Consider the following 12,987-nt stretch of genomic DNA (forward strand, 5'->3'; position numbering starts at 1 on the left):
TGGTGGCAGCGCTATCAGATCTAAGCTGGTAATTAAGCTTAGAGGAATTTATGCTAGTATCTCACATTTGAACTCTAAGGTTCAGATTGAGGAATTATACTATGACAGGGGTATAACCTGTGACCTGGCTACAGAGACTGGCTTGTAATGACCTAATCTGATGGTGGGTTATTGGCAGGGTTTTGCCCTGCCACATGAGAATCTCAGAGTGGTCTCAGTTGTTCGCGCTCTCAGTTGGCTAGGAAAAGGGTGCATCTCTCTGCACAAGTGACCTTCGGTGCATGGAGAATGATTATTCACAACAGGGGAATCAGGGCCAAGAGGCTTGGGGCTGAGGCAAAAGACGTGTTCTCAGGGGAATACAGACCTCAATGGCTGCCTTTCTGAGGGCAGCAAATAGGCCCAAATCTCAGGCTGGCTGAGTATTGCTGGGGACTGTGTAATGGTGATAGCTGGGCCAGCATCAAAGTTTTTGCTTTGGGGTGGCTGCATATACCTGTGTCACCTGACAAGAACCTGCCTCCTGTCCTGTTCTCAGGGCTCTCTGGCTTGAGTGGTTTCCTTTTGTGCACGAACACTTGTGCAGGTCTGCTATATTGTCCAGCAGCAGGGCATGCACACTGGTTGATATGTTGGCTTGGTGAAATAGCTTCCTCGTTTTGAGTGCATTTTGCAAATCAAATCTCTCTCCCTTCCCACAGCCGGCTGTGCCATGCCCACCCCTCTCTGAAGACCATTGAAATGTTCCATTTCAGGGGACCATCACAAGTTGGGGACCGCCTCCTGTTAAAAGCTATTGTTAATAATTCGTTCAAAAATAGGTACGTCTTTCTCTGGTTCAGGGTTTTGAATGGATTTTGATAAGAAGGTTCAACAGAAGCTTGCACTTTGGTCTTTGAAAACAAAACCATGGAAGTTATTGGCTGCTGGATTTACACAAATGAAGAAAAATAATTGAACAGGAAGGAATTGCCAGTGTTTAATATCTGTTGTAACACAAGTTCAATATCTGGTTCTATATAAAGGGATCAGCTATGTTAACAGATAAGCAGAGCAGTGTGTTCCCCTTGCATTACAGAATGCATTACTGACTGTAAAATCAGGTTGATTCAGAAGTTCGGGTTGTAGATTGTTCTGAGAATAAATCTGAATTGGCTCAAATAGCTTGAAATGGGTTCAAATAAAGATAAATTCACAGTCTATAAATTAATAGAAATAAAAGATAAAGACCCATTAAATCATCTAGTCTATTGCAGCCAATCACTGCGTGTCTTTATTTACTTCCTTTTATTCTACTTCCTACATAGGTGAGGTCTAAACATCAGGCAGGAAAAAATAAGTTTTACTGTGGATTCTCAAAATAACTGCTTTAATTCTCACATGAGAAACAGTGAATTTTCAAAATAGATTTTTACGCCCTAAATCTGCTCTCAGACAGAGTTCATGCAACATCCATTAAAATCCATGAGAGCTGTCACTGTGGGCAAAATTTGCTTGAGATAATAGAGCAGTGCGTCCAGTCCAAGTGACCAGATTTAGTCAAAAAACTGGAGGGGACAATTTCAGAGTTCATTGCAAAGATTTTCTCCTTTTTTTGTTGTTGTTGTTGTTGTTGAAATTTCAAATTTTGTTGAAAACTTGTGTCAAGATTTGAAAAGTTACGTGCGCTCTGCTTGAGTCATTGCCTTTTTCATGTCATACTGATTGAGCTGGACTAATCTAGTAGGTCCACTCTTAAGTTCCTCTGCTTTTTGATTATTGGTAAATAAGCAATGAAATGTATGGCACACTGGATTCCTTTAGCTAGGTAGTAGCGTTGCTTTACACTCCAGGCACCTAGAGATGATCTGCTTCCATTCTTTCTTTCCAGCATGGAGGTTGGCGTTTGTGTGGAGGCCTATCGACAGGAAATGGAAGTCAGTCGAAGACATATCAACAGTGCCTTCATGACGTTTGTTGTCTTGGATCAAGAGGGTCAGCCCAGTGCCATTCCAATGGTGAAACCAGAAGCTGGGGTAAGAATGAAAACCATAATCCAGGCCTAGAAAGTGACATTGCCCACATCGATGGGCTTGTGCAGTGATGTAAGAATCTGGGGAAGTAGGATGCAGCTGAATCTTGTTTTGCCCCAAGCGTGACAGCCTTTAATTCTATTGCATTTATCTGATTCACTGCAAAACAAATGCAGCTTGCTGAAATGGAAATCAAATTGCTCAACAGAGAGTGAATTTACATTGATTATTTCATATTATTATTCATAATAAAAAATGTCCTGTGTAGAGACTGAAATATATTAGCCGGGCAAGACTTATGAGTATTGCTTACTCAAGTGTGCAGGACCACGACACCCCTCCAGCTGTCCATCTTCTTTGGCTTATGAGGCTATAAGCCCTTGTGCTATTACATATAACAGAAATTCTCCTTTAATCCAACGGTCGGGGTGGAAGGTCCTGAATCCTATGCAGCCAGTGTATGTAAAATAAATGATGACTGAAGTCCATGCAGCCACAAATTAATTAGGAGAGTATGTCTTTGCTGCCCCTCCTGCTAGGATTTACCCAAGGGTACAGAGAGGTTTCTTAGTGTTGCCAATTTAGTTGTTTGTCTTTAATCTCCTCCCCCCTATAAATCCAACCCCCCTCTCTAATTTCAGTTCCTGTGGAAAACACCGAGAGAATATTAATTAAAAAAGCCAATGTTTTGCTGATATTCGTGGGCTTGGCAATGCATGGTACAAAGAACAATGTAAACAGATTAGAACCATGAAGTATTGAGCTCCATCAGAATGAAGCAAGCAGGCAAGGAAGGAGGAGAAATTAGGGTTTTCAAATAAAGAGGAAAAACTTATCTTTTCCCTTCTAAAGAGAAAATGAGAATGTTTTGAAGTGTGTTAGAAGCACACGAATGCATCCCATGTTCCTTGAGGACTTCTGTGATACGAAACTGATGAACTAAATCAAAGTCTCTGTGTAGGATCACATGAAGGCTGGTATATATTTCCAGTGCTTTTCTAACAGCTGAATGTAAGTCACTACACAAGTTGCTTCCAGGATTGGGGCCTTGCTGAGCACTTACATGCTTAAAGCCAGAGCATGAGAAGCCCCATTGAAGGGGTGAGGGCTTCAACTGAAGCTCAAGTGAGAGGTGTACAGCAATCTCCACTGGTTGGCTGGGTCTGGAGCAGCAGTTCTCGGATACCGTGCAATGCTGAGACAACTGTAATGAATTTCTCAGTAACAGTGGTGGATTTAAACAAATCATGGAATCCGAAGGAGGCTGACTCGTGTTCAATAAGTTCTTGTGAATGCAGGAGAGTGACTTGAATGTTAATGCAAATGGCAGTAAAACGGAAATATTTGCTGTAAATCAATTGGTGCTATATCAGCCCATTTGGAAAATCAGAGGAAATTCACAGCCCATATAGCAACTGGCAAGCAGCAGCATTGCCTAGCAGCATGCGGCAAGGGATCTTGGTAGTTAATGCAAGCGTTTAACCAGTGTCCTCTTACTAAGTCACATACCTGTACAATGATAACTTGCCTTCAGCCAGTGGCCCTGTCTACATAACAAGTACAACCAAGTTTTTGTTACCAGTTTGGGATTCACGTGTTTCCTGGCTACAACAAACACAACTGAGTTGTCTGCACAGCAGGTTATCCACACCCCTCCTCACCCCGCTCTCCCACACAGCACAAATGCATTGGCTGTTAGCCATCCATTTCTATCACATTGCGTAGCTCTGTTGCGTTGGTGCGTTCTGGGAAAAACCTGATCAACTCCCCTATTCTGACTCCTTGGGAGTAGAATTCCCAGAGGCCAGGCACTTACACAGAGTAGCACCAGCATTGTGTGAGGCAATGCATGCTGGGGTGGCTTGCTGAGAGGAATGCTCGGTGGGAGAACTAGCCAACCTGGGGGCACAGGCACAGGTGGGAGGTTTTGTCTGTACTCTAAAAACACCACCACCACCCAGTGCTGCTGACCTGACCTGCTGCAAGGAAGACAGTCCTAGCCTAGGTTGCTGGTGGGGGCAGCTAAGACCAGCAGAGGCTGTGGGATTGGTTCGCTTTCTTAATGTTGAAAAAACTTTTTTTCTGGTCAATAAATTTTATTATTTTTCCAAAACTTTAACCTCATGAACTTGTTTCCATTTCACAGGATGGGGAGAGACGGTACAGAGAAGCCAGTGCTAGGAAAAAAATTAGATTGGACAGGTGAGTGAAAAGGATCAGCCTCAAACAAAGAAGGAAAAAATAATGGGGGTGGGGAGGAGAAGCTATAGCGTTTTGAATAGAACAGTGTGTTTTTATTCCAGTCCATGTTCTGCTCTGAATGATCACATGCAGGTAACTCAGTAAAAGCTGGGAAAATTGGAGGTAGCCCATGGCTTTCTGTACCATGGAAGGTAGGGGAGTGCGTATGTTGTGGTGGTGATGGGGAGTCAGCTAAGTGCTGACTCTTGGGTGCGCCAGGGCTGGAGCACCCACTGGGGGGAAAAAAAATAGCGGGTGCTTAGCACTCACTGGCAGCCCTGTGGGTCAGCTCATTTCCCTCCCCCTAGCCTCTCCCACCCGTCATCAGGCCTCACTGATCAGCTCCTCCCGCCCGTCATAGTCAGCTGGTTAGCAGCAGGAGGAAGGAGTGGGGCTGGGGCGGGATGGGGCTGGGGCCTTGAGGGAAGGGGTGGAGTGGGGGCAGGGGCTGGAGCAGAGCAGGGGTGGAGCACCCCCCGGAAATGCAGGAAGTCAGTGCCTATGTGTGGGGGAGGGGTTGCACGCCATGGCTGTGATGATATTTGGCACTTATATAGCACTTTTCATGTGAGGATTTCTCAGAGACTGGAGGAACTTAACCTTCCAGTGCTCCGGGAGTTGAATTTGGGAAACAGAGACCAGAGTTCAAATGGCTTCTTCACAGCATGTCAGTGTTGGAAACAGGATTAGAATTCAGCCCAGACTCCCAGTTGCCTTTCTAGTCCAACCTATTCCCTGCTGAGCTCAACTTGAAGCAGAAAGACACTCAGAGGAGCTCAGGAGAGGTGGCAGTTGCTCAAAGAGACCGTAGTAAGGTGCAACCCAACTCTCCCAGTGTGAAGGAAAGATGAGAAGAATAGTAAGAGGTCAGTATGGCTCCATCAGGAACTCTTTAAGGATCTGACAATCTGAAAGGAATCTATCAAAAAGTGCAGACATGTGCAAGCTGCTAAGGATGAGTACACCAGAATCACACAAGCATGGAGGGACAAAAAAGGCAATCGGAAATGGGCTTATAAATCCATTAGGAAGAAGAGAAAGATGACGGAAAGTGTAGGCCCCTATTTAACAAGGAAAAAGAGCTAATAATGGACATCAAGAAGGATGAAGTGTTTAATGCCTACTTTGTCTTTACTAAGAATGTAAATTGTGAGTAGTTACTTAACACAATACTAGCAACAAAGAGAAAGGAACGCAAGGTAAAATAGAGAGAAAACAGGTTAAAGAATATCTAGATAAATTTAGATGCATTCAAGTTGGCAGGTCTCGATGAAATGTACCCTAAGATATTTAAGGAGCAAGCTGATACAATCTCAGACCTACTAGCCAATTGTCTTCAAGAACTCATGGATGATGTGAGGTCCCAGAGGATTGGAGAAGGATAAACATAGCACTTATCTTTTAAAAAGGGGAACACAGAGGACCCAGGGATTTACGGAACAGTCAGCCTAACTTCAATACCTGGAAAGATATGGAACAAATTATTAAACAATCTCTTTGTAAGCACCTAAAGGATTATAGTTATAAGAAATAGACACCATGGATTTATCAAGCTCAAGTAACAAATCATGCCAAACCAACCTGATTTCCTTCTTTGACAGGTTTATTGACCAGGTGAATGGGGGGAAGCAGTAGACATGATCTACCTTGATGTATATTTTTTTTTAAGTAAGGAAAATGTCATTCCCACATGACATTTTCGTAAGTAAACTAGGGAGATGCATTCCAGATGAAATGGCTATGCCGGGTGTACAACTGGCTGAATGATTGTACTCAGAGTAATTGTCAGGAGGTTGCTGGTTCAAACTGGATGTATTTGTGAGGGATCCTCCTGGAGGTCTGTCTTGTGTCTGGTACTAGTCAATATTTTCATGAATGAGTTGGATAATGCAGCGGAAAGTGTGCTTATGGTGGAACCAAGCTGGGAGGAGGTTGCAAGTACTTCGGAGGACAGGATTAGAATGCAAAATGACGTTGACAAATTAGAGAATTGGTTTGAAATCAAAAGACGAAAATCAATAAAGACAAGTGCAAAGTACTTCACTTAGGAAGGAAAAATCGAATGCACTTCATGATGGGGCATAGGTGGTGGTACTGCTGAAGAGGATCTGGGGGTTCTCGTGGATCACAAACTGAGTATGAATCAACAGTGTGGTGCAGTTGCTAAAGAGGCATCAGTCTGCCATGTATTAACAGAAGCATTGTAGGTAGGACACAGGAGGTAATTGTCCCACTCTACTCTGCACTGGTGAGGCCTCAGCTGGAGAACTGTGTCCAGTTCTGGGTGTCCCACTTTAGGAAAAATAAGAGTCCAGAGGAGAGCAACAGAAATGATAAGATCTAGAAAGCCTGATGTATGAGGAAAGGTTAAAGATGGGCGTGTTTAGTCTTGAGAAAAGAGGCCTGGTGGGGGGGAACCCAATAACAATCTTCAGATATGTTAAGGGCTGTTATAAAGATGATGATCCATTGTTTTCCATGTCCACTGAAAGCAGGACAAGCAGTAATGGGCTTAACCTGCAGCAAGGAAGATTTAGGAAAAACTATTTAGGATATTAGGAAAAACTTAATTATTAGGACAGTTGAGCACTGGAATAGACAAGCATCCAAGGAAGACTGTGGAATCCATGTCGTTCATTGGAAGTTTTTAAGAACAAACTGGATAAACATTTGTCAAGGTCGGTCTAGATGATCTTGGTCCTGCTTCACCACAGGGGGCTGGACCAGGTGACCTCTCGAGGTCCCATTCCTACATTTCTATGCTCCTGTGAAAAGGTACTTGAGGGCTAAGTGGTGTGGTGCCAAGCCATGGGCGTTAGGAAGACAGACATAAAGCAAATATATGTAGGGGAGCTGGAGAGAGAAGATGGTAGGGACAGCACAGTAAAAATGTCTAAATTCAGAAGTAGAATCTGTGTGTAAAACAAAGCCTCACAGGGCTGTGCTTATTTTATACATCCGTTACTTTCAAAACACACTCTAGTATCCAGATACCTTGGTGATTAATGCACAATAATATCTGCACAGACAGAGAATGCACAAATACAGAGCTGGAGAAGATCAATCTGTAATCAGAATGATTAGCCCTCTTCTAGTGCTACCTCATCTTAGAGGTGCTTTGTAATCGTTCAGTTTTATCTCCCTCTTGTGGGGAATGAAGGGAAGAATTTATTAACTTCACTCTATTCTTGGGGAAACTGAGGCAGAGTGAAGTGATTTGCCCAAGACTACCAAGCATTTGTCGAGAGCCAGGATTAGAGATTTTGAATATTTTGTGCTCTTGGAGCATAAGAGAAGCAATGTGGTTTAGTGCAGAGGGGGGCAAACTACAGCCTACGGGCCACATCCGGCCCGCAAGACCCTTCCCTCTGGCCCCCAAGCTCGGCCAGGGAGCAGGGTCAGGACAGGCTTGCGGAGGAGTCAGCCCAACTCCCCAGCCACGCAGTGAGCGGGGCGGAGGCTAGCCCCTGGCTCCTCCCCTTCTGCTCCCCTCCCTCTCTGTCTCCCGCGCAGTCAGCTCCCCCAGCGCCTGGGCAGCATGGCTATAGTGCTGCCAGACTTGGTGCTCCAAGGTGGCGTGGTCAGGGGGAGTTTCAGGGGGGCTGCAGGGTGTGGTCAAGGGACCTGGGCCCTGCTGCCTGGGACAGGGCCAGAGCAAGCCAGGATGCCCCTCCACTCCCAGCATGCTTGGCCCCTGTCCCTAGTAGCCAAGCCCAGATAGGGAGCGAGCCCTGCCCGACTGCCAGGGAGAGCAGCCAAATGAGCAGGGAAAATGCACAGGGAAAGGACTGAGCCTCCCTTTCCCCCACCTCACAGGTAATGTGGGGCAGGGAGAGTTGGATGGGGGTGGGAGGGGCCTGGGGGATGGTTAGGGGGCAGAGAGCAGGGGTGTTTTGGATAGGACGTGGGAGTCCTGGAGTGGACAGTCAGGGGTGGGGAGCATAGGGGGTTGGGTGGAGGTTCTAGGGGGCTGGATAGGGGGTGGGGGCCAGGCCACTCCTTGCTGTTTGGGGAGGCATAGCCTCCCCCAGCCTTCCCTACCTGGCCCTCCATACGATTTCTGTACCCGATGTGGCCTTAGGACCAAAAAGTTTGCCCACCCCTGCTTTAGTGGGTAAGATATGGAATGAATAAACAACTTGAGCCTGAGAGTCGGTACATCTATCGTGTTCCAGTTGTGTATTGCTCGTTGTATTCTTGCTGTCCTTATTCCTGGCTCTGCTGTGAGAGTTGGACAAATCATTGAATTTCTGTGCCTCAGTTTCCCCTTCAGTAAAACAGGGATAATGACACTCGCCTGCCTCTGTAAAACTTTTAGAAGGATGGGTAAAAAGTGTTAAATATTATTATTATTTATTACAAGAGTGCACACATCTCTTATGCCGTCCCCTCAAGCAGTGAAAAAGTAACTTATTGGATAGACAGTTTATCCCTAGAAGCTACTATTTTTGGCTTAATGGAGTATCTGAAGAACCTTGATATAAAGCCCTAGTTGCATCCAAGACCAGTAATGGACTGGGTTTTGGAGAATCCCAGAATTATAGAACTGGAAGGAACCTTGAGAGGTCATCTAGTCCAGTCCCCTGCACTCATAGCAGGACTAAGTATCATCTAGACCATCCCTGACAGATGTCTGTCTGACCTGCTCTTAAAAATCTCCAATGTTTGAAGATTTCACAACCTCCTTAGACAATTTATTCCAGTGCTTAATCACCCTGACAGTTAGGAAGTTTTTTCTAATGTTCAACCTAAAATGTCCTGGCTGTCTTATCCTGAGAGGTTAAGGAGAACAATTTTTCTCTCTCCTCCTTGTAACAACCTGTTATGTACTTGAAAACTGTTGTCATGTCCCCCCTCAGTCTTCTCTTCTCCAGACTAAACAAACCCTGTTTTTTTAATCTTCCCTCATAGGTCGTGTTTTCTAGATCTTTAATGGCTCTTCTCTGAACTTGAGTTGTCCTCACTGTAACAGGTATCTTACTGCTGCCCCTGATCTGTAGAAAAATGGGAAGCTGGTCTCTGGTTAGTTTTACATCTGTTACGAGCACTATCATCCCCTGCCTCCATCTCTCCACTTGTTTTAGCTGCATGTGCAATTGGAGTCCTAGCTTCCCCACCCATTGTGAATCCCTATTTCTGGAGTCCTCTCTGGTCATGTGGTTGCAATGAAGCCTTGCAAAAGAGACAGCTGCTTTATTTTGTTACTTTTCAACTCTTCACCTTGGTTATATCATGTCTCTGATTACAGATCTGGTATTATTAGACAAATTATACCCCCGTATCTCAGTCCCCGAGAATAAGATTGTAGTGAAGTGTGGCAATTAAGCAGTGAAAATATTTTCTTCCTGGAATGTCTTGTGGCATCTGCCCTCCTGCTTCTAGGAGTTTCATAACTTCCCCTTGAGTCCAAGGCCAATATGAGAACAAACACATGGTCCCTCAGATCTGTCTGAGTCTAACATCAGCTGTTCACTTATTACAGCAGTCCCGGAATAAATTCTGACCCTTTCCGTTACAGTAAAGGTTTCCATCAAATGGCCCTAAATAAACACCATCCTGCAAATTTGACTTGCTGCTTGTGAACAGTTCAAATATAGTGTTTGCTCCAGTGATAAAACCTAGTCTCTTCTAATCCAAGCTTGGGCTGCTGTGCACCTCCAAACAGACTTGCACAACTTCAGGTTTTGTTACAAACCGAATGACGAATTCTTCAGTGACACATCAGCTGTGGCTCTCAAAGCACTTTACAAAGGTGGATAAGTACCATCCCCATTTAACAGACTGGGAAACTGGAATGGAGAAGCTAGGGGCCAGATTTCAGCACTCCTGCAAACCAGGTCCTGGATTGTGGGCACCCAAAACCATTTCCATGAGAGACACTCCGGGACTTGCTAAAGAGATTATCCAGTAAGTTAGAGGAAGAGCTGGGAACAGAACGCAGATCTCCTGGCTCCTGGTCTGGGGTCTAGTCTGCTTGTGTAACGGGGTAGCTGGCCTATTAAATGAAAGCAGGCTCAGCTCTCCTGTTCCTGTCCAAGTTTACCCTTTCTTGGTGTAAGGAGGAGGGTGGGGTGCCTGGGGGAGTTATAACTGAGAGGGGAGTTCAGGACAGGGGTGAGTCCACAGTAAAGCGAGCTCACGGGCAGAACTGGGCTAAGAGCTACAGGGAGGGGATTCCTGGGGAGGACAGAGTGGTAAAGTTCTCTGGCTGAACAGTGGCACTAGATCAGGCTGGTGAAAGGAGGGTGGCAGGAGGGTCTTCTACAAATGTCCCCAGGCCACAGAGCGCTGAAGGCTCAGTGTAGCCCAGGGAGATGCCTGCTGGCCAGAGAAGGCCAAAGTCTCGGGTATGATGGAGACGTGAGCCTGCTGATGTGTCTGGGCAAGAGCTGGAATTGTAGCTGGGAAGGAAACAGGGCGGAGAAACACCCCAGCTGGAGGGGTGGGGTGGGGTGGGAAACACCAGAGCTGTACCTGGAGGCTGGGCTGGGGTGAAGGGAGAGATGCTGGAGTTGGACTGTTTGTTTGCACTATGCTGAGGGGATTCTGGTTCCTGGTAGTGTGACGGTTGGTCATAAATTAAACTCAGTAGAGCCTTCCGAGTCCGTGTTGTTTGAGAAATCAAGGGGAAATGAGGGCAAGGGCTGCTGTGACAGGGTGCACAGGTGGAAGCCATCCATTTACAGCTTGCGTATGCTACTCGCTGACCACCTGCAGAGATTGGCCTGCTTGACCAGAAAGGCCAGATGGGAGCACTTCCTGTTCAAATCCAGCCCTGAACATTGTGGCTTAGGCCCCCCCATCCCTGACTAACAGATGTGTTAGTATAGACCAGGCCTTAGTCTTGCCCCATCCAGGCACTGCCTGGCCTTTGTTAGAAGTAATCCTTAAAGGCTCTTTTCACCCTGGGCTACAAGCTGATTCCTCTCCCTTCCGCCTGCAAATGATGTGCAGGATTTCTGAGGCTTTTGTTGCTCTGAGCTCCCTCAATTTGAGCCAAGAAGAAATGGCTGTTTCAATCCACTGGGATCCTGGTCCCAAGATATTCATAAGATGACCATGTTTTCCTTGCACTCCTTTTGGAGATCATTGCTAGAAAAGATGTTGAAGTCAAAAACACTGCTGCTAACTTTACTGTCTCTCTTTCACCAGTATGTGTTTGAGATGTCCTTTTCCCTGCCACGTGCTGAAGATCAGTACTGCTGTAACTAAAGCAATTTTCTTTGCTTTTCCTAGAAAATACATCATTTCCTGTGAACAGACAAAAGTGCCATTGTCAGTGCCCTGGGACCAAAGTAACAAGGTAAAATAACTGTCTCCATAGGTATTGGCCATATCCTCCCCTGGCATCTAAGCCCTATGTGTTGTAGGAAGGCCCAGGAACAGGTACTAAGTAGCAGCTAGAAGTTCATATGTGAATAAATATGGTCTATGGAAACAAGAAGGATGAAACCTTACCTAAAACAACATGCATTAGAGAGCTCTTACCTGGAATAATAAATTCCTTCTTATCCCCTGATTAGTTCAGTATCTGAGCAGCTGCAAGCTTTGCTATAGTATCCCATGAGTTTAGATATAGGAAAACATAACCAAAGGTCAACGTGATTTCTACTGTATTTTCTTATGATGTTTTTGATGTAGGTTTATCTGAGCTACAACAATGTTTCTGCACTGAAGACTCTTGTAGCGAAAACCAGTTGGGTACTTGCCACAGAAATAGACAAGGTACTTAACCCTGCCGCACCCCTTCCCCCCCAAGTAAACACTGCCACCTTTAGTCTCCTGGACTGCCTACAGTTAGTGGAACCAACTCGTGCTGAGATCAAAGGACGTGTTTCAGTCCTTTCCCACCCCCAGGTATCTGAATCCTAAAGTGTTTGATGTCCCCAAAACACTTTGAATAAATGGGATTGTACCACATGTATTCAATGACTGTGTCTATACTATCAACATTCTGTATCTGTCCAAATGTACGCGGCAGACACATGCTTCTGTGCATGTAAAATATATGGCTTCCAGTGATGCCGTACTAGCTGTGCATTAGTAAAATCCCGCTGAACCCACCCAGCAGAGCTGTCCCCAGTCTTACCCATTTCCATTCAGCATCCATGCTAGCTATCCGGTAACTGTCTCTTGGACAACTGTTTTGTGATTTACTCATGGGGCTTATTGGTGAAGTCAGAACCAGCTCATAAAACACAGACCTCATGTACCACCAGGTATGTGTGATTCTTCATGCTAATGTAATGCAAGTGTATATATGTTTGTGTGTGATAGATCAAAACTGTTCGGTTATATTATAATAAGGTAAAAATAGGAATGAATCTTATTGCGGGAAAATCAAATGTCATTTTAACGAACACAGCAGGCTGTGGCTCTCACCTGTTCGGTCTGTCTTCCTCTCAAAGGTCAGGATGTACACGCTGGAGGAAGACAAGTATCTCTCCTTCCGAATAGAGATGACCCTCTGCATTGATGCAACACAGGCCTTCTTCCTTCTGTCAGACTTAAGACAGAGGCACGAATGGGATAGACATTATGCGTGAGTACTTGGAGGACAGCTAAAATGTTAGGATTGATGGTCCCTGTTTTATTGGGGATGGGGGAGGAAGGCCCTCAATTTCTTTTCTTTGGCTTTCCTGCCTCAAAGCAACTTCCCAATCCAAAAAGGTTCTTCATTCAAGCCATGCAAAGTGTTTTTTTCCCCCTCCATCATCCACCCCACTCCAAAACA

The 12,987-nt window shown here is 45.3% G+C and overlaps 1 protein-coding gene across 2 annotated transcripts in view; it reads left to right on the plus strand.

The window, feature by feature from the left end:
• The window catches only part of ACOT11 (acyl-CoA thioesterase 11), a 69,450-nt gene that overhangs the window by 48,928 nt on the left and 7,535 nt on the right, over positions 1 to 12,987 (plus strand). For both annotated transcript variants that reach the window (XM_032766912.2, XM_032766911.2), the window contains 6 exons: positions 702 to 821; positions 1,871 to 2,015; positions 4,159 to 4,214; positions 11,490 to 11,556; positions 11,895 to 11,978; positions 12,662 to 12,795. In XM_032766912.2, coding sequence (XP_032622803.1) covers positions 702 to 821; positions 1,871 to 2,015; positions 4,159 to 4,214; positions 11,490 to 11,556; positions 11,895 to 11,978; positions 12,662 to 12,795 — 606 coding nt within the window. The remainder of the gene's footprint in view (positions 1 to 701; positions 822 to 1,870; positions 2,016 to 4,158; positions 4,215 to 11,489; positions 11,557 to 11,894; positions 11,979 to 12,661; positions 12,796 to 12,987) is intronic.

This window comes from Chelonoidis abingdonii, chromosome 7 (assembly GCF_003597395.2).
Source record: "Chelonoidis abingdonii isolate Lonesome George chromosome 7, CheloAbing_2.0, whole genome shotgun sequence".
NCBI lineage: Eukaryota > Metazoa > Chordata > Testudines > Testudinidae > Chelonoidis > Chelonoidis abingdonii.